The following is an 18447-nucleotide window of genomic DNA, read 5'->3' as shown; positions in this document are numbered from 1 at the left end:
TGCTTGATAAATGGCAATGGTAACACATTTCTTAATTTTATTCTATCAGGATAATCAAGCCATTTATAAATGCAAAAAAAAAGAAAGAAAAGACCTTTCAATTTGAGCATTTCCATGCTTTTCTTTTTCGTATTGTTTAGCTTCACTTTCCATTTTCAAATTGTCATTTCACAACATCCATTTACAGTTTCAATTTTCCTTTTAAAGGACCAGCCCACCCAAATTACCAAAAAACATTGCCTCTCAATTTGGCATAACTAAAACAACTCAGTTTTGTTCAATTTGGCCATGTTTTGTGGTGTTCAACTCTGACATTTCTTCCACTAAAGACAACTTTGGTGAGTGAAATTCTGCTTGTGGTGCTCACACAGCATTGTAGAATTAAATTTAAAAAATCAAGAACAGTATTTCTTTCCATACACTGTGTCTCCTATGACTCTTGATATTTCACAGACCATGTCAACAGTTTTCATTGGAACTATATCTTTGGTAGAAACTATTTCCAATACAAACTGTTGACAGTGAGCTCTGTGGATCATCCTGAGTCAGATTGTTTCTGGAAAGAAACATAGTGGTTGAATTTTGGAACATTTTTGGAACTATTATCCTTAATTGTATAGTAATTTGTTCATGTTCATTGACAATGTTCTCTTTCATTTCTCATATTCATTTTTAATGTTCTTTCTGAGTAAAATAAGCTACATAGAGGCATTTTATAGAAAAAAAAAACAATGACATGAATCTGCCATAAGCAACTGACTGAGGGAGGCTCTGGCACTGTTGTGCAGCCTCACTGTATCTGGCGTGGGCGTACAGTGAGTAGGTGGTGTTATGATGAGAATTCACTGAGGTCATGAAACAGGTCTAATCAGACAAAATATACAAAAATACTCATTCTGGTGCACTGGGCCCTTGATTATTTGATTTAATATTGCCATAGAGAAAATTGTATTAGCAGGTTTCAACTGTATTGAGTGTTATATACAACATGTTGGTACTGTTATTTTGAACCTCTTTTTTAATGTGTACATGGAATTCATATCTTCCAAATGACTTTTCAACAGCAGATAAGAGGTGTTGTGGAACAGATGTTTAAAAAAAATCACAATAAAAGGGTTTTGTATTTGAACAATATTTTAATAGATGAATCTCTCTCTCTACTTTATTCTACTTTCATTATCCAATAAACTGCTAAGTGTATCCTTTTTTCATGCTTTTCTTTGTCCTTCCTCTGAACCTTAGCTGGTGCTTCATATAATCCAGGATTACGCGTGGCCACACTTGAGTAGTCTGTGCTTCATTCTCCATGATAAATGCAGATTCCCCTTGTTGTGGGAAGGGATGCACATCCCTGGGTCCAAATGCAAAGCCTTTTCTGGGTCCACCATCGTGTTCCAAAGGAGCGGAGATAAGGTGTGGGCAGTAAGGATGATCCAGACACATCTGTAAATATGTAAACAATCAACCATTTACATGGCATACAGTGTTAATCCCTCTTTATTTTGCACAATGTTATTTAAGGGTATCAAAAGGAACTACATGACCATTGTGTGACATAAAGCATTTTGAACCTTTCACTTTGGGCAGCTTAGTTTATAATTGTACATGATGCCACAATGATACATCATATTACTGTCCATCAATAATGAACAAGAGTTTAATTTATTATTCATCTTTATATTTAACAAAAGATTGCAGTACTATACAAACTTAATCAATCAATAGGTCAATAGCAGAAAGCGTGAACTGAATCTGGTTATGGAACAGTGCAGGTTATTCCAACGCTGACTAAAAATCCCCTTCAAACTGATTATTTTAATTGTGGAGAACGTCCTTTAGTTTCATTTGACACCCAAAAGCCAAACTGTAGTAGAGTTTGTAAAGACAATACGGATATAAGCTGTTACGCTCCATTTGAGGTCATTTGAATAATACTTTCATTACTCCTCCATTAAGATTTTTTCAACTTTTAAATTCTAAATTTGGACAAATTATATTTTAAGTGTTGGAAAAATCTGAGATTTGCCATTTTAAACAGGTTGACAAACATGCTCAAGGAATGATTACTGCTATAAAAATTACTCTTATAATATCACAAGTAAAAACACATGATAGATCATCCTGTTTGAGACTTCACTAATGAAAGTCAGGCAGCAAAATAAACTGATATTTAAAAATAACTATAAATTTGTACCATACCTCATGAGGAGTCTCTTTGGAATCCAGCAGCACAAACAAAGAGACAGTCAAGAAAAACAAGCAAGACAATCTCAGTACAGCGGAGAATGATGACAGTGACCCAGACATCTTTCTCTACAACTGCAAGTTCATATATTTCTAATGTCTCAAAATGTTGCACATCAAAAGCAAACTCAAGGTTTCCTATAAAGAATACCCCTTCACAGGTTCTTTTTCTTAGATGTATGTAATGTCATGTCAGGACTATTACAATCCATGTCCATATGCCTCAGTCCCACTTTATTTATTTCTTAGCTTGCGTGGCACAAATTTAAAGAGACGCACTGGCCTATAGTCTCACACATAATCCAGCCATTGGCTAACCTACGCACACCTGCCTTCTATTTGGAGTTTATTCAGCTCAAATATGAATTGTCTTTTCTTCAAAGCAGCAGGCGATGTGATTAAAAGCGCATGAAATGGTGAAACTGAAAAGACACGGAGCTTATTAGCAAAGATTAAAAGAACTGGATTCATCAACTGTGAGAAATCTTGTGAATGAATCACCATTACACCCAAAAGGCAGGCAACTGAATGTAAGCCCTGTCAGCTAAATCTCCATGAAAAACACCAAAGTAATAATATTATAAGCTTTTTTTTTTTTTTATCATTGACTTAAAAGAACATGACCCTCTGAAAAACAGAGAACTCATGAAAACAGGATATATATATATATATATATATATGTGTGTGTGTGTGTGTATGGTAAATTGTCCTTGTGCGATAGTGTTTTCCTAGTGAGTAGTCATTCATGAAAATAACAGAACCCGAGAGATGCTAAATTCAGCAGGGTGTCACAGCTTTAATTAGTTACTGTGAAGCTGATGCCAATAGGATCAAAGACCATAAGTTCATTACCAGAAGATTTTCTCGGGTGAGCCGTGCTTTTACATAAGGTGAGTCTTTTCATCATTATTAATGAGCCCACCTTGTTAAGGTTCTGCTCACTGAGGGGAAATGGTGATGAAGATACTGAAACTACCTTCAAAAACATAAATATCAATAATAAAAAAGTATTTATTCCACATGGAAAACTGTCATATAATTATGAGTGTAATTTAAGATACACTCCTTGATTTTGTTTTTGCCCAATAGGAAATGGCTTACTTCTCACCACTGTGACATATACTCCAGGTTACAAAAAAGTTTGACAAACACACCTGGTTTAGATATTTACTGCTTAATCAAAGTATGAGATTCTGAGTGTGGGATCACATGACACACGTGATAATGATATACACTTTACAATAAAGCCATTATAAAGCAAAGTATGATTATGTATGTCAAGAAAATTCATGTTTAAGGTTTAAGTGTAATTTCGCAAATAATTTTAAACAAACAAATGGCAGCACAGTCCCATTTCAACTTCATTTAATCTTCCACAAATCACACATTAAATGCAACTTTCCACAGATTGTGTTAAGACATTCTAAAGATCATCCAACCTTCTTTATACATGGGAATTATACTTGACACTGTACATATATTATTTAAGTGTGATAAACTAGGCACATTCTAAAAGAAGACAGAAAAATTATTAACTGGGGATTATTTCTTTTTCCATATTTCAGTTAACAGTTGAGTCTCTAAAATTGAGACATATAGAGCAAAAAAAAAAAAAAGTACAGTACAAAAGACATTTAAAGCATACTGCAAATAGGAAAACAGCTGCTCTATTTTACAATACACACTATTGCCAAAGAAGTCCCAATCAAACCTTTATAGTGTGGAGTCTTTTAATCATTTATCAATAAGATATAAAGATGGAATGTAATGATTTTACAGTCCTACTGTTTCCTCTCTCTGACAGTCCGACATCAAATTTCAACTTTAAAACAAATCTGTGTGTGTAGTGTTTCATCTGTTATCATATGCAGGCGTGATGTTTGAGGGGTAACATTATGTTCCCCATCTGATCTGGTACAGGTTTAAATTAGCTTTCAAGTTGAGGTTATACTGTAGGACTTTTTTTTTAATTGATAAAATAATCATTAAAACATCTGTGGCCATCGAGTATATATTCTTAATTCTGATTTCTCTGACTGCGGTGTAACAATATGAAATGAATACAGATTACATATGTACAGTCACACTTAGGCAAATAGGGAGTGTGGGTAAATTTGTACAGTACTTTAAAAATGTCCACACCATATTTAATTTTTAAACATTAAAAACAAATATGAACTTATGATCTCAAATAAGCAGTGTATTTATTCGGAGCAGAGAAATAGTTTGGCTGAAACACCTTTTTATGGTTTCTATTTGTACTGCTCTCAAAATAAATAAACTGCAGGGACTCAATTCAGGTCATTTAAAAAGTGTGTGTGTGTGTGTGTGTGTGTGTGTGTGTTGGGGTGGGGGGAGACCATACTATATCTTGTTTGACAGCTGCTTAGCTTGTCCAAACTTGCGGGTGCAAATCAAGCATGACCAGGCTAACCCTGGCTATCTGTAGATCATTACTCACACTAAACACGTGGAAGCACAGACTTTCTCTTTCTTGTTCGTCATTATAAAAACAAATGTGGAGCACATTTTCAGACCAGGGAACAAGATCAAAGCTTTCTAACCAGCGGTATAATACACAGCTAGACAAGAGGAAAACTTAACAAAGGAGTGTGAACCATGTCCCTTCAATTTCCAAACATTTAATTTAACATATACATGTACATCAAGGCCAATGTAAGGCAATGCTCTTTTGTCCAAAAAACACCTCCAGGGTCCCACAATTTAACTTGTTATCATTCTGTTGTTGATGTTTTCTCCGTGTATAAAAATGGAAAAAACATCCATTAGATATTCATCAATCTACATTTTACTGATTTAAAGAAAAATAAAACTCATAAGACCAAAACCCATTACTTTTCACTATATGATTCGTTTACAAAACAAACTGACCTTAATTTGTTGCTATAGACCTGAGTTTGTTCAACTTGACAAACTGGATAAAGCTAAAACATATTTTTAAACTGACCACACAGTTTTATCAGTGACGATGTAAAAGCAGCAGAAACGTGTGACATTATTCTATTATAGCGTAGTTTTAGTGTGGAATTTGAGAAATATCTGTATTTCAAAAAAGTGAAACTTAGCATTAAAACATGTGAAAAGACAGCTAAAGTGATTAAAAATAAAAACGAAGAGTAACATTCCCTCTTCACTTGCACATCCTTGTTAGGAAACGATTCAAAGTTGGAAAAAAGGACTGTCAGATATAAAACATTTAGGATTAAGACAACAGTAACCTTAAGCCTTACATGTAGAGAACCTTGTATGAGCACAGAATTCATTCTGTTTAGAAACACAGGCCTCATCTACTTGAATCATACTCTTACTTCAACAGCACATTATTAAGCCCCGTTTCACCAAAAGTTCCAGGTACTTTGGACCCAGAGGAACTAATCTCAAGGACTAAACTTGGAACTTTAAAGTCCCTGCAACACAGTCCTGTTTGTGTTTCCACCGCATCAGAGGAACCAGGTAGATCATGCAAATTAGCCCCATGAGGAATTTAAATATGATGGCAGCATTTCGAGAGGAAACAACAACAGAGATTTGTTCTTTTCTTTGTATTTACTGCTGTATGAGTTGTATGTGATGAATGAATGAAAAAAAGAATTGCAGAGGAGAAAAATGAAACTGAAACTTAGGAGCGTCTGTCTCCGCAGTATAATACCTGTTGAGTGTTTGATGGTATTTGTGCTTTAGAACATAACCGCCGTGAAATGATCAGAAAATATTTCATTTCTCTCATTCACTGCTTTGTTCTTGCTACCGCCGCTCCCTCTCCTCGCTAAATCACTCTGTCTCTCTCTCTCTCTCTTGTTCTCGGCTCATCATTTTTTCTCTTTTTTTTGAAAATGAGTCAGGAAGCTGACAACAATGCCTTAATTTAATTTTAACATCAACAAAGAGAAATGTCCCCCCTTTGTACTAAACTGGTCCTAAATCGATGCGAGAGTGCTTCCTTGTTTTATGAATGAAGTGGCACACAAGTTGAAGCAGCCACCCTGTGTGTGTTTGACCAATCAGTGACTGTCATCCCAGCAAATCCCTCCCCCAAAGTTCCTGTGCTTTTGGAAAGTACTCCCCCCAAACAGGAACTTTTTGGGGGTTAAATAATCTCCCTGGAACTTAATTTAGATCCTGGACCCTCTGGTGGAAACACAGGTAGAGGAACTGAGTTCCTCAAAATGTTCTTCATACCCGGGGAAAGTTCCTGCGGTTGAAACGTGGCTTTAGATTACAGAGACATTAAAGTGACCCATTCAGTTTGTGCAGCACTAGTGGTTAGGTCATGTGGCGTGGTCAAGTTATGAATTACAACATGCATTAAAAAAGGAGGTCCACAGACAAAGATTGGAGATCTGGAGTGAATGTGTGTATAGAAGTGGGTCGATCCGCAATTGGATTTTTTGGTAAAACTGATCAATTCTTGTGCTGCTTGTGCTTTGACACTTAGAAATGGACCTCCTCTGGTTATCGGGTTAAAGATTCTGTTACAATCAACAAATGTGGCAGGTTTACTAAATGTCAAGCTAACCACAAATCTGCAAACTATTTTAAAGTACAGTGTGTTAACAGCACACGTGATGACACAAAGACCCTTTTTAGGTAAAACCAGGTAATCTCATTGCAGCTAAGTTCCAGGCCATCAGACCTCCACTCTATCCCTACCAATGAGCTGAGCGGTGTCATCATCAGTGTGGTGCCTGTCCTCTCCAGCGTCATCACTTTCAGAGTCTGTGTCCTCCTGGGGGGAGTAGTAGCCTTCATAAGCCAGGATGGGTGAGTCGCAGCGTGCGGGGGAGGCGAGGCACTGCGCAGTGGTCACTGTGGTGGTGGCGGAATAGGCCCTTGGGCTCCCTGAGGGTGACTCCGGGTTAGAGGGCCGAAGCAGAGGAGTGCGCTCAGAGTCCGCTTCGCCCTCTGTTCCTTCTTCCTCTCTGCGCCCTCCAGTCTCCTCATCGGAGTCAGACTCCGAGTGCTCCTGGTTGTGCCGAGTGACACGCTGTTTGCACACGGGACACGTCTTCTTGGTCTGCGTGAGCCACGGGTCTACACACTTGCAGTGGTAAGCTGAAAAGGAAGAAGCATTTCAAGAAACTTAGGAAAAGACGTGTCAAAGAACAACGGCTAGAGCAGTAAAAGCTTTTTTCGTTGTAGAGTGAATAAACAGATGTTAGACTGAGGCAACCAGATGACGCAGGGTAAAAAGCACTTGCCTACCACCAGAAACCTTTCAACACAATCATCCATGTTCACTAATGGGAATCTGGTGAGGGGATCATGTCTTTGCATTAGTAGCTTCTACAGGCTGATCCATCTACACTGTCCCAGGCTAAGTGTGGGAGTTAGCAACAAGGACTGCAGGGCCTTCTCACGGCAGACATTTTGACTCATCAAACCATCAAAGGAAAAGCACAGGTGGAATTAATAACATTATTGATGACTGCATTACATTTAGGTGACCCAGTTCCAGCACTCTGGTATTATCTGTGCTAACTCGCCGATATGGATTACTGAGACGCTTAATGGAGCAATGATTAGTGTTATTATTTACAGCTGTGCTTTTCCTGCTTTGAAAAGTCAAAATATCTGCTGTGAAAAAGGGTCTATTTCAAGTTTAGAGGAAAAAAGGGAAAACACACAACAGTCAAAAACTGACTCTTTCAATGTTGCTGTTTGAACATTTAGATCAGCATATTGTATTTTTGAAGATACAGTAGGTAGGGGTACAAATATTGACTTGCAAGAAAGGGTACATTTGTGTACTTTGTACTCAAGTTGTACAAAAGTAGTTGCTGTAAGTGTGGTAGAGCACCCAAAGTCCAGTACCATAATATTTCATAGTAATATGAAACCAACATATAAAATCTTACCATGTGAACAAGGTAAAACGCGCAGCTTGTCTCCTTCTTCGTACTCATCCAGACAGATTGCACACACGTCGTAGTCATCCCCTGAAACAGAGGAGAAAGATTACTTAGATCAATTAAACTGTAAGTGAAATATCATCTTTTTTTTTTTTTTTTAACTATCTTCTGGTCTACAGCTGAGTAACATTTAACATGGGAGCCTGTTTTATATAAGAAAGGAAACTTAATGGACGTCAAATTCACATGGCAGGAAAATCTGATTATCACAGTCACTGCGACTGGCTCTCAGTATTCTTAAAAACAGCAATGTTTCAAACAGTAGCTTCGGGATATTTTTCCACAGCATGGCACATGGTTGGTAACCAAAACCAAGATGCTAAATTCAGCTTCATCTTGTTTTTACACAACTTTGTGGCCGAGTAACCATATAATTATCATGTGACATAACACAACCAAACCCTAAAAGTGCTGTTCTGAGATTTTTTTCTTTGTGCTAGAAACACCAAATAAAACAGAAAAAGCCTTTCCATAACAAATCTGGTTAATTTCTTATTATTAACTATACTACGGTCACCTTAATTCACACAGACAGCACAGACAGACTACAATTTGAAATGCCTTAAATAAGGAAACAGACATAAAGGTCTGTACATGTCAAAATGGTGAAAATGGTGAAAACAGTATAATCTTGTTACCTTTACTGAACCTGTGGGTTGGAATTCGTTTCAGTTGTTCCTTGGACAAACGATTTTTCCTCAGCCTTTTTCTGTACTGTACACATCGTATAATCTGAAAAATATGAAAAGACAATGTTACTGATGCTACGAGAATTATACTGACATTCGACATGCATGATGGGTTTGTTTATTTATGTGTTCAATGTAGTGTAGTTTAAAATCCTAAAAGATAAATTTAAAAAAATGCGTTATATATTATATGAATACCCAAAGAAGCCTCACATCATAAATACTTACCAAGACAACACACATCACAAGAATGATCATGCCAACTACTCCAGTGAAGGGAATAAGGTAGTATGAGAGAGGAAAAGCAAACTCTGGCTTGAGGATCACGTAGGCTCTGCAGGCCAAGAAAAGAGATCAGATACCAACATTACCATGAGCACGAGAACTGAAGAAGTCTGTATGTGTTGGTCTGATGCTGACTGTTTTAAGTTAGTTTTGATTATTGTTAAGTCAGAGCAATTATTTTTCAAATGTATAAAAACAGACGTTACAATGGTTTCACTTACCCTTGTTCAGGAATTATGAAATTCCTGAGAATCTGGGAGGCATAGTAGCTGGTGAATACTGAGGGGATCTCAATCTCCTCTGCAATGGTGTCTGGAAAATAAAAAAAAACAAACAAGAGAACGACAACAAGATTTCAATTTTAGGCTTTTTTAGTATGATGTTGTGTAAAGTTTGAAATTGTGCACAACTTCTAAAGATGATTTACCATTGCTGTAGTTCATATTGAGCAGAGTGTCTGAATACATGTTGTGAACGATTGCAGCGCTGTATCCAGCTTGCTGTGCGTGCAAGACCTGAAAACCAGTTCCTCGCATTAGACCAGTTTGCTTCACAGACACTACATAGTGTTCAATGTCAGTCAGGCTACATCGCAAACATTACTCACCTTTATATCAAAATTGCAATCATAGCGTCTGATGAGAGCTATGAATTTGGTGGTGTTGGCATCATAAGATGGTGGCAGTGGAGGAGGAGGGTCTATTGTTGTGCAGCCATTAAGTGGACGGGACACCACCAAAACTCCCTTAAACACAGAGATAAAAATATCATCATCAAGGACCATGGCCTATGTTTTTGTGTATGCATCCTTACTGCAACACTCTGGTCTCACCATTAATCCATCCTTAGGAAGCGGGGATCCAAACAAGGCAGGTAGGTCTTCAAACAACATGGAGGTCATATTGCTATAATGCTGTCAAAACAATATAAAGATAAGGATGGTCATAATCTCTGGGTGTATTCGAGGAATCATATTATAGCTGAAGCTTTTATAAGTTTATGAGCTAAAGCTCCAAGATTACTTACAGCATAGATATAGGCGTGTGTGGGTGACGGAGCCAGTACGCTGCAGAAAACCAGGATAAAGATACTCAGTCGAGCTCCCATGCACAACACACCGAGGTGCACCATCCTTGGTTGGTTACAGTTGCACTGAAAGGTATGAAGTAACACGTCACAATCAAGTGTGAGTAATTAGTCACAGCCAGAGGGAAAATGCCTCAGGCTTCAGGCCGAGGCTGATCTTGCAGTTTGATTACAACCTGGCATTTGCATACTAATGCAAACAGAACAATTCGGGCGGTGTGTAAATATGCGAGTGAATATGCAAACAAGGAACTGTAGACTGGCTCATCAGCATGCAGCAAGATATACAGTACTCTCTGTCTTCATGGAGTGGCAGTGAAAAACCTAAGCAAAGTACTTTTAAAACTGATCCTGTTAAATGGCCTCTCAAGACTAGGTTAATAGAAAGAAAAGGACATCTTTTGCATAAAACATTACATTGATTTTAACTCTGCGGTGTGAACAAGTTAGCTGCAAATTATAATTAATTCTCTGCAAAGCAACGCCCTTGATGTAGGCACCTGCAGAAAGCAATTTAGGGTCATTATTCTTATGCAGTACGGAAAACAACTCCCATATCCATAACATTTATGAGCCTCACTCAAGTAAAAACTTACCAAACTTTACCAAAACCCTGCTGATTTTTTGTTTACAGGTCCAGTCAAAGCCACAGTGGGTTATTACAATCATATTAAACATTAAAATCAACAACATTTCAAACTCTACAATTCTGTTTCCAAGTAAAAATCTAATCCTGCATAAAGAGATATCAGGAGACACAAAGTTTAGAAGCTAGATATTCTCAAAATGACTGAATGGTCAAATTATAAACTTGACAGTTTCATTGTTGGCTTTTACAGAATGTAATTTTCAACACATAGTTTACACTTGGAGGCTTTTATGTTATTATAACGGACTACAGAGACCTCTTAACCCCAGTTATGTAAACATGCATGTAAAAGTAATTCACATATAAAGACAGAAACATGTTTAAGGAGTCAACTGCACTAGGGTGAGGTCAGATAAATGCAATGCTCTGGTTATCAATGATGTTAACACACCGATAACAGACTCAATCAGTCTACTTTATAGCATACAGTAGTTTTTAACGCAAGTCAGTATACAGTGCCTCTTTATTGTCCTAACATAAAATATGCTGAAATAAAACTACGCGACGTAGCATCTATTGTTGTAGCTCTCAACAGGAAGTTCGTGTGCAAAGTATCGGCTGCCGCTGTGTTGCAATGTTAAACCTGTTAACTGTGTCGCTAATGTTGTTTCCTCACTACGAAACTATGTTAGTTAGCTACTCCTAGTCCTAGCAGGCGATTAATTACGTAAAAGTAGTCTGATCTGCTGGACTTTATCACCTCGGTTTATATGTTTCATATAAAAAAAACAACAAATAAACAAACAAAAAAATACAATAACATATCAAAAGTCACCATTTTTGTGTGTAGTAGCACAAACCTTAGTATCCCGCTAATATCGGCACCGTTAAGGTTATCCCAGTTGTCTTCACTTGGTTTTCTCACATGTCACCGTGTAAAAACGATGAACTTTGTTTTTCTTCACAATGTCTAAACTAGCTACTTTCTCGACAATCCTATAATTCGTCAAGAAAACGACACACACAGAAAGGATTAACGTTAGCTGGCTAGTGTTAGCAGATGTTAGATAACGTTAACAGTTACGTTAAGTAGTGTCCGTGACAGATTACGATATGTCTCCTTAAAAGCCCGCGTACATCCTATCATATACAGTTAGTAGGATAAAAACTAATAAAATATGTATCCGCTGTAAAGACGAAACTCTGCCCGTTTGCTCGGTTTACCAAAGTTGCGTTAGCTTGCTGCTACTGTGGGTTTGTTTGTTATTGCTTCTTGCGCTCTGGTTCTTCTTTGTGTCATGATGCAGATTGACTCACTAGCATCCTGACGCACAGCGCCACCAGCGGCCAAAGGGAGAAACAGCAATGAACTGAAAAGCATGCAGGTCTACACAGAAAGTGTGCACGGTGCACGTACTTGGTTTTCCATGGCCCATGCATGACCACCTGTGGTTTAAATTATTCTGAAACGGCTACTGAAAGCCTAATGGCTCTAATTAGAAGATTAAGGGAAATCGTTAACCTTTAATCTATGGCAGCCAGCAATCATGATATCTAATAATGGAGTACATGAAGTGAGTCTGAAGAAAAGAGTTTGCATGCTAAGGATCTCAGGCTGCATTTTATAGAAACAGTTAATGGGGGCACAAAGACAAAACAGAGATTGCCTCACGCACAGAGAGACAGACTGGTTTTACTGCATTCAAATGATCAGATCAGCCAGGCCTCAGACCTGCATCTGCAGTTTACATGAATGAATTTTCTGTTATTTAGGCATGTCCTTTGCAAAAGATGAGCCTCCTACTAGAAATTCAGTGGAGCGATTCGATTAATTTAAAATCTAACAGGTTTTAAGGAGACTGAAGAAAAGCAGCAACTAATATCTATCAGAAGAAAACATGCTGTCTAAAGAGGACTGAGGTCTTCAGACTACAACTTCATCAACACTGCCCTCAAGTGGTAGGATCTCTGTACTATCACACACAGTGTTGCACTGTAGTCAATCTGTCATCACTCTGTCCAACAAAAGTTAACTGCAGTGCAAATATATGAACAAATACCCAGCTGTGTAATGGCTCTAATTGATCACCAGGGGTCGATAGAAGGAAGAAACTAAAGGATTCTTCAGTGAGACGACTAAAGTAGGCAGATGCAAGTGTAAGTGTACAAGCTTACACATACACACATATCCATATGATATATGTGCCAGTCTTCATTCTTCATTCATTCATTCATTCTTCATTGCAGTAGTAAGAAAAAGAAAAAGAGTCATCAATAACACACAGTTGAAGGAACCTTTGAAAAGAAAGTCTAAAACTGTGTTATAAATGTGTGTATAATAATTTTTATAATTTTTCAATTACACCCGGTTTTCAGTACATTGCCTTGTAAGATGATTGAGATGAAAGGCAAACTGCATTTCTGAATAAAGCAAATAGAAGTCAAGGATGCTGACAGGATCATGTTTTTTTCCTGTGAGGCTCTCACACACTGAACTTTCTTCTAATAGGAGTCAGCTGGCCCACTGAGTAATCCCTCTACTGCCAATGTCAAAAACTAACCTGCACTGTAAGGCGTCTGTGATGCCTGCTGCTGTAGTTATATTTTTATGAGGTGTATGGTGACTCAGTGAATCATCCCCTTTATGATTCTCTGCACACTCTTTCCTTTTACAGAAGAAATAAATCAGTCCTGAGTCAGTTGGGGAATCAATTTGCAATTTGCATGCATTTTTAGCCTTTCTATCAAGATACAAAGACGCTTTTCAGAGCGAATTAGCCAAACACACGTTTACTGCTGACTAGTGTTATCTTAATAGTCTTGTGATTCAGACAAGCTCACAGTCAGCATGAAAATTCGACTAAAAGTTTTAAACTTGCCCTTATTTAGAGCATTGTAATGGTCATTACATCCTATAACACATAAGTATAGGATGAATAAAACTGACGACACACTGATTAGTTTCTTCTTCTTTCCATAAGTACAGGTAATAATGTAAAGTTTGTGCTTGATTCATCTTCCAGGAACCAATAGCAAATTTTATGGACATCCGGCCAATAGTTCTCAAGATAAATTGACATTGCCCAAAGTGATGATTAATGAGAAAAAAAAGATCAAACTGCTGTAAAGGTCAGGGGATCCCCAAAATCATTAGAATGATCCTCTGAGGACTAAGATTAACAGTAAGAGTTTCATGTCAGTTCAGCAGTTTTCAAGATATCTTGCTCCAGACCAAAGTCTTTCAGACTAACAAGCCAACTGTATGAATTATTAGGCCCTGCAAAGCAAGCATATATCCAAATGAAGCACTGACAACCTCTCAGAAGTGTTTTACTGCCCTCTGCCTACTATATGCTTGGATAGCCTCCAGCCCTCCCATAACCCTGAATGGGGAAACTCACAAGTGAGGAATGAATTCTTATTAACTGCTATTCATAAACTGTCCACGCATGAAGCTGCCATAATTCCTGAGTGGGCACAACGTCTGCTTTTTCTCAGATGCTTTATCAAAAGGTTAAAGAGTAAACCTTTGAGTGACTCTTTGGAGAATATTCCTCATGTGTCTTTGTTACAGCAACATGTACAGTACAGTGAAGAGCTGTGTGATGTCTGGACGGCTTTAATCAACCAGGTTTGTCAACATCCACCACCAGCTGAGTCTGAATCTTCAATGTGATAAAGAAAAACGCACCATTTGCCTGCTTATAAACTCACCAGCAACCAAACACTTGCCTTCAGGAGTTAAAATTAGGTCATCTGAGAGTCAATCCACTATTACAGTTGCCAAAGACTTGGGCTCCCAAAGCTGATTTATGTGTCTGTACAGACCCTGACCCCAAGATGATTACAGAGTCTCTATTGTAAGTATATTTCAGTTGCATCATCATATAATCTTGTCACTAAATTATGTAAGAAGGATTATGTAAACAAAATGAAAGTAAACATAAGAAACTAGATTTGAGGGAATCAAGAAATCATCAATTTGTCACATTGCCTAACAAATCAAGAAAGATTAACTTCTTAAGCTGTTGACTTTCATACAGCTTGTTTGTTGTATTGTAGCATTGTGTGTATGACGAATATGCATTTATGTTAATTAACTATGCAAATGTAAATATGTATTTTTTGAATCTGCCCCTAAAGCTGCATATGTTGTTGGCCCTTGTCACACTACAATCCCTGCTGCACAGAGGACCAATGTTTGGTGTAAAGCTAAAAGTATAAAGTATAAAGTCAACGGTCAGCTGGTTTTGAGGATCAAATTAAGCCATGTGATATGTCACCAAGGCTTCCAATGAAGTTCGTACACTAGTCGAAATCAAATTCCAGATGCTTAAGAAAATGTGAATGAGTGTGCAGCCTGACATGTTAGTTTGTTTTTAACCTCATGTTATCCATGTTATCCATTCTACCTCCATTATAACAACCAACCAAACATCAGTTCTCTTCACCATAAATTCATAATTTTACATAATCTTACACTTTTAATCCAAAATGTATTACTCTTATACTAAAGATGTAGAACTGTGATTTCAATGAGTCCATTCTGAATTCTACTTTGTGCCCTGAAAAGTAAGTGGACAGATTTCCAGGTGGACTTCAGAGTGACCTCAACTGAAATAAGACCAATTTGGATTAAAAATGTAAAATGAACCGATTGGTAAAAGCATGGCAAGGATTTATCACATGTAGGTTTTTGGAACTTTCAAATGTGATAAAACAAACTATAAACTGGATTCAGAATAGAGACAGACATGCTGATGTATGTCCAACAGGAGATTTACAATTTTAAATAAAAATCACATTCTGACAAGCAATCCTAAATTGTAAAAAATGCAAACAAGCGAGGACGTTTAATATAGTATTTTACTCCATCTCAGCCATTTGAACTGCGTTAAAATCAGCAAAAAACCAAAAGCAGGTAATTTAACATTCTAAAGTCCGCCGTGTTACATCAGAGTAAAAAGCCCAAAATAATCATCCACAAAGGTCTCATCTTCTGTGATGCTCGTTGTCAGGACTGCGTTGACAGACCGGACATGCTTTCCTATCTCATGGCACTCAGCTCTCATAGAAAATGAGACACGCAGCACCTGGGAATAAAAAAGAAACAAAGTGTTACTTTTCATCAGCAAACAAAATGTACACAGTATGTTCACATACTACATCTGATCATTAAAACTTACAAGAAGCCTTTTCCACAGCCCAGAGGTCCAAAGAACAGTTCTGTTGGTAGGCAAACCTTTCTACACACTCCACTTAGACTGGGGCAAGACCACGGGAAGGATGCAGCCTCATTTTCAACAACTGCAATCAAAGATGGGAAACATCGCAGCTATTAATGTCAAATCATTTACTGGAAGATTATAATATTTACATTCTATTATCTTTCATTTCTGGAAGCGTAAAAATGTGCAGAGAATAATGCAGAGATATCATATAAAGACTCACCATTGAGCAGTAAGACAACCAAGAGCGCCAAAACCACCACACGATAACCAGACATTCTTGCTTCTGATACTGTCGCTCCAAAATGAGGATTAGGCCTGGGTCTGTTGTATTTTTAGTCTGAGGGGAGGAGTGAAGATAATATGAAGCAGCATACTGGTCACTAGGTTTTATATTATAGAATTATAAGCATCCTTAAGAGAACATGCTTTTCTTAATCACATTTAAGAAAACTACATCACTGAGCCCAACTCGTGACCGAGTGTTGTCATGAGACAAGAGACAAACATCCCCAAGAAAAACGCTTTTTGCAGCTGATTTAAAACACATGCACGTCCTTAGCCCCCATTGCTTTCTGGGATTGAGAGCACATAAGCAAGTTTTTCTATGTTAAAGTTCGGAGAAGGCATTTGACAAGAAATTGTCGCTAATGCATCTATTTCTGTTGAGGAGAGCACATGGAGGGCAGCATTTTGTAAACAGCATTAGCATTGAAATTCCCGGTTAAGTAAATCAACTTTTCCCAGAAAGAATCAATCAAAAACCCCTATTGAAAGAAATACTTTAGGTTTTAATAATTTATTTGAATTGTTATTTTAGAGTTAATTTAGAAAGAAAACCTGAGACTTTGACACCTTTTTGTTTTTTAAGGAGCCTATTCAGTGCTTGCTTTCTTATATCACATTACTGCCTCTTATGTTGTGTGGTTGATTTTGTCCGGTACTATGTATTAAATTGCAGGCTATATTCCAGCCTTTTTTATGATAGAGGTGTTATTGTGCTTCAGTGACTCATGCAGGAAGCAGTGTTATCAGGGGTCTGGGCATCAGTGCAAATTGGTGTCAAATGAGGAGTGAAAACTGACAGAGTTGCCATGTGGTGGGGTGGTAGCCTCCCTACATCAGAGAGGAATTGCTTTAATTCTTTATATTAATTCTTAAATCTGGTTAGAGAGGGAAGCTCGTGACTGCAGCATTACTGGTTCATTCTCCTTGACTGGACTGAAAAATCAGGGAAAGTGTCACTGTCACACGTTTGTCATCTTATAATTGATTGGTTGCCAAACATCAAAATGAGGGCATCCTTTGGGTGGTCTGTAACAAGCAAAAGCAGTTAACCATCAGAGAGGGATGTCACAATGCCAGCCTCCACTGACAGACCTGATGGAGTCCACCAGTCTCTCTTACTGATTACAAGACCTAGATCATCATACAGGACATGTGACAGACTGGTGGTCACCATGGACAGCTGAGGCCTCAGATGGGGGCTCAGCGTGCTGGGCATCCCTCCACTTGATTTTGAATTTGTATGCAACTGTTGTTGGTTGGACTGTTATTGTTGAGGGACACAGTTTAGAGCGAGGGTTTCTCCCGAATGCATCTGTTGGGTGGGTGTGAGTTGTTTTTTTTTTTTAAAAAAAAGGTATTTTATTTGAGTAGATTTATTGCAGTAAGTTATTAAAATGTATAATTTTGAGCACCAACGCCTGCCACACTGCCACTTACAGGCAGATTGATATCACTATCAAAGCTAATCCAGTTTACTGCTGCTTCCACTATCATTGCTGTTTATGGTCACTGATAACATATATTAATATAGGAGCTGCATCGAAATGGAGTTGTATGTTAAATGTAAAATAATAGTGTACAATTTACACTTATTCACAATATAGTAGACATGATTTTTTATCTCACCAAGCTTGTGTTTGTTTATTTTAACTTTGCCCTCCATACTATCTATCCTACATAATGTACATAATCTTCTTCTCATAGAAAAACCCTAATGTATGCTGTTAACAACAAAGTTGAGTAAAACGTGGAGAAAGTTGGCATGTCATTTGTGTAGTTCAGTGGCACTAATAAAAAGAGTGCTTTGCTACATTATACATGAAATATTTTTGCATGGCTGTCTTGTACATATGAATAAAATAAAAATTTCGAGACTTAAGTTCTGCTAGTATAACGGGGATATCAAGTGCTTAGTACAAACCAATGTGATGACTTACACAGAGATAATTACCTTAGCAAATTATTGCTGTGATGTGCATTAGCTCAAAGTTCACAACCTTTGCCTTTGGACCCTTTGGACACAGTTTCATCAGTGTTACATCAGTGTTCTCCAAAGGGAAGTCATTAATGTTTTGTTCTCATCTCTATTCTCAAGGTCCAAAGGTCCT

The 18447-nt window shown here is 37.6% G+C and overlaps 1 protein-coding gene across 2 annotated transcripts; it reads right to left on the bottom strand.

Moving 5' to 3' along the window:
- Nucleotides 1-3592: 3592 nt before the first annotated feature.
- On the bottom strand, nucleotides 3593-12123 carry rnf167 (ring finger protein 167). 2 transcript variants are annotated; one of them, XM_067607821.1, is made up of 11 exons: nucleotides 12048-12123; nucleotides 11684-11819; nucleotides 10175-10300; nucleotides 9981-10061; nucleotides 9756-9893; nucleotides 9576-9663; nucleotides 9370-9460; nucleotides 9092-9197; nucleotides 8813-8906; nucleotides 8121-8201; nucleotides 3593-7317 (listed from the first exon to the last, which is right to left on the bottom strand). In XM_067607821.1, the coding sequence occupies exons 3-11, from the start codon at nucleotides 10277-10279 to the stop codon at nucleotides 6893-6895; spliced, it is 1209 nt and encodes a 402-aa protein (XP_067463922.1). In that variant the 5' UTR covers nucleotides 10280-10300; nucleotides 11684-11819; nucleotides 12048-12123; the 3' UTR covers nucleotides 3593-6892. The 2 variants fall into 2 exon arrangements, with proteins under 2 accessions (XP_067463922.1, XP_067463920.1); XM_067607819.1 differs by having other exon boundaries at nucleotides 11684-12121.
- Nucleotides 12124-18447: the final 6324 nt, after the last annotated feature.

The sequence above is a fragment of the Thunnus thynnus genome, chromosome 13 (assembly GCF_963924715.1).
Source record: "Thunnus thynnus chromosome 13, fThuThy2.1, whole genome shotgun sequence".
Lineage (NCBI taxonomy): Eukaryota > Metazoa > Chordata > Actinopteri > Scombriformes > Scombridae > Thunnus > Thunnus thynnus.
This window is presented reverse-complemented; position numbering and strand designations above follow the sequence as displayed.

Bases quoted from the DNA above. Each gene is read 5' to 3' on its own strand.
- rnf167 (XM_067607821.1), bottom strand. From the start codon at position 10,279: ATGGTGCACCTCGGTGTGTTGTGCATGGGAGCTCGACTGAGTATCTTT. The intron at 10,062-10,174 runs GTAAGTAATCTT...TTGTTTTGACAG, and splicing joins CACACGCCTATATCTATGCT to CATTATAGCAATATGACCTC. The intron at 8,202-8,812 runs GTAACAAGATTA...CCTCTGTTTCAG, and splicing joins AACCCACAGGTTCAGTAAAG to GGGATGACTACGACGTGTGT.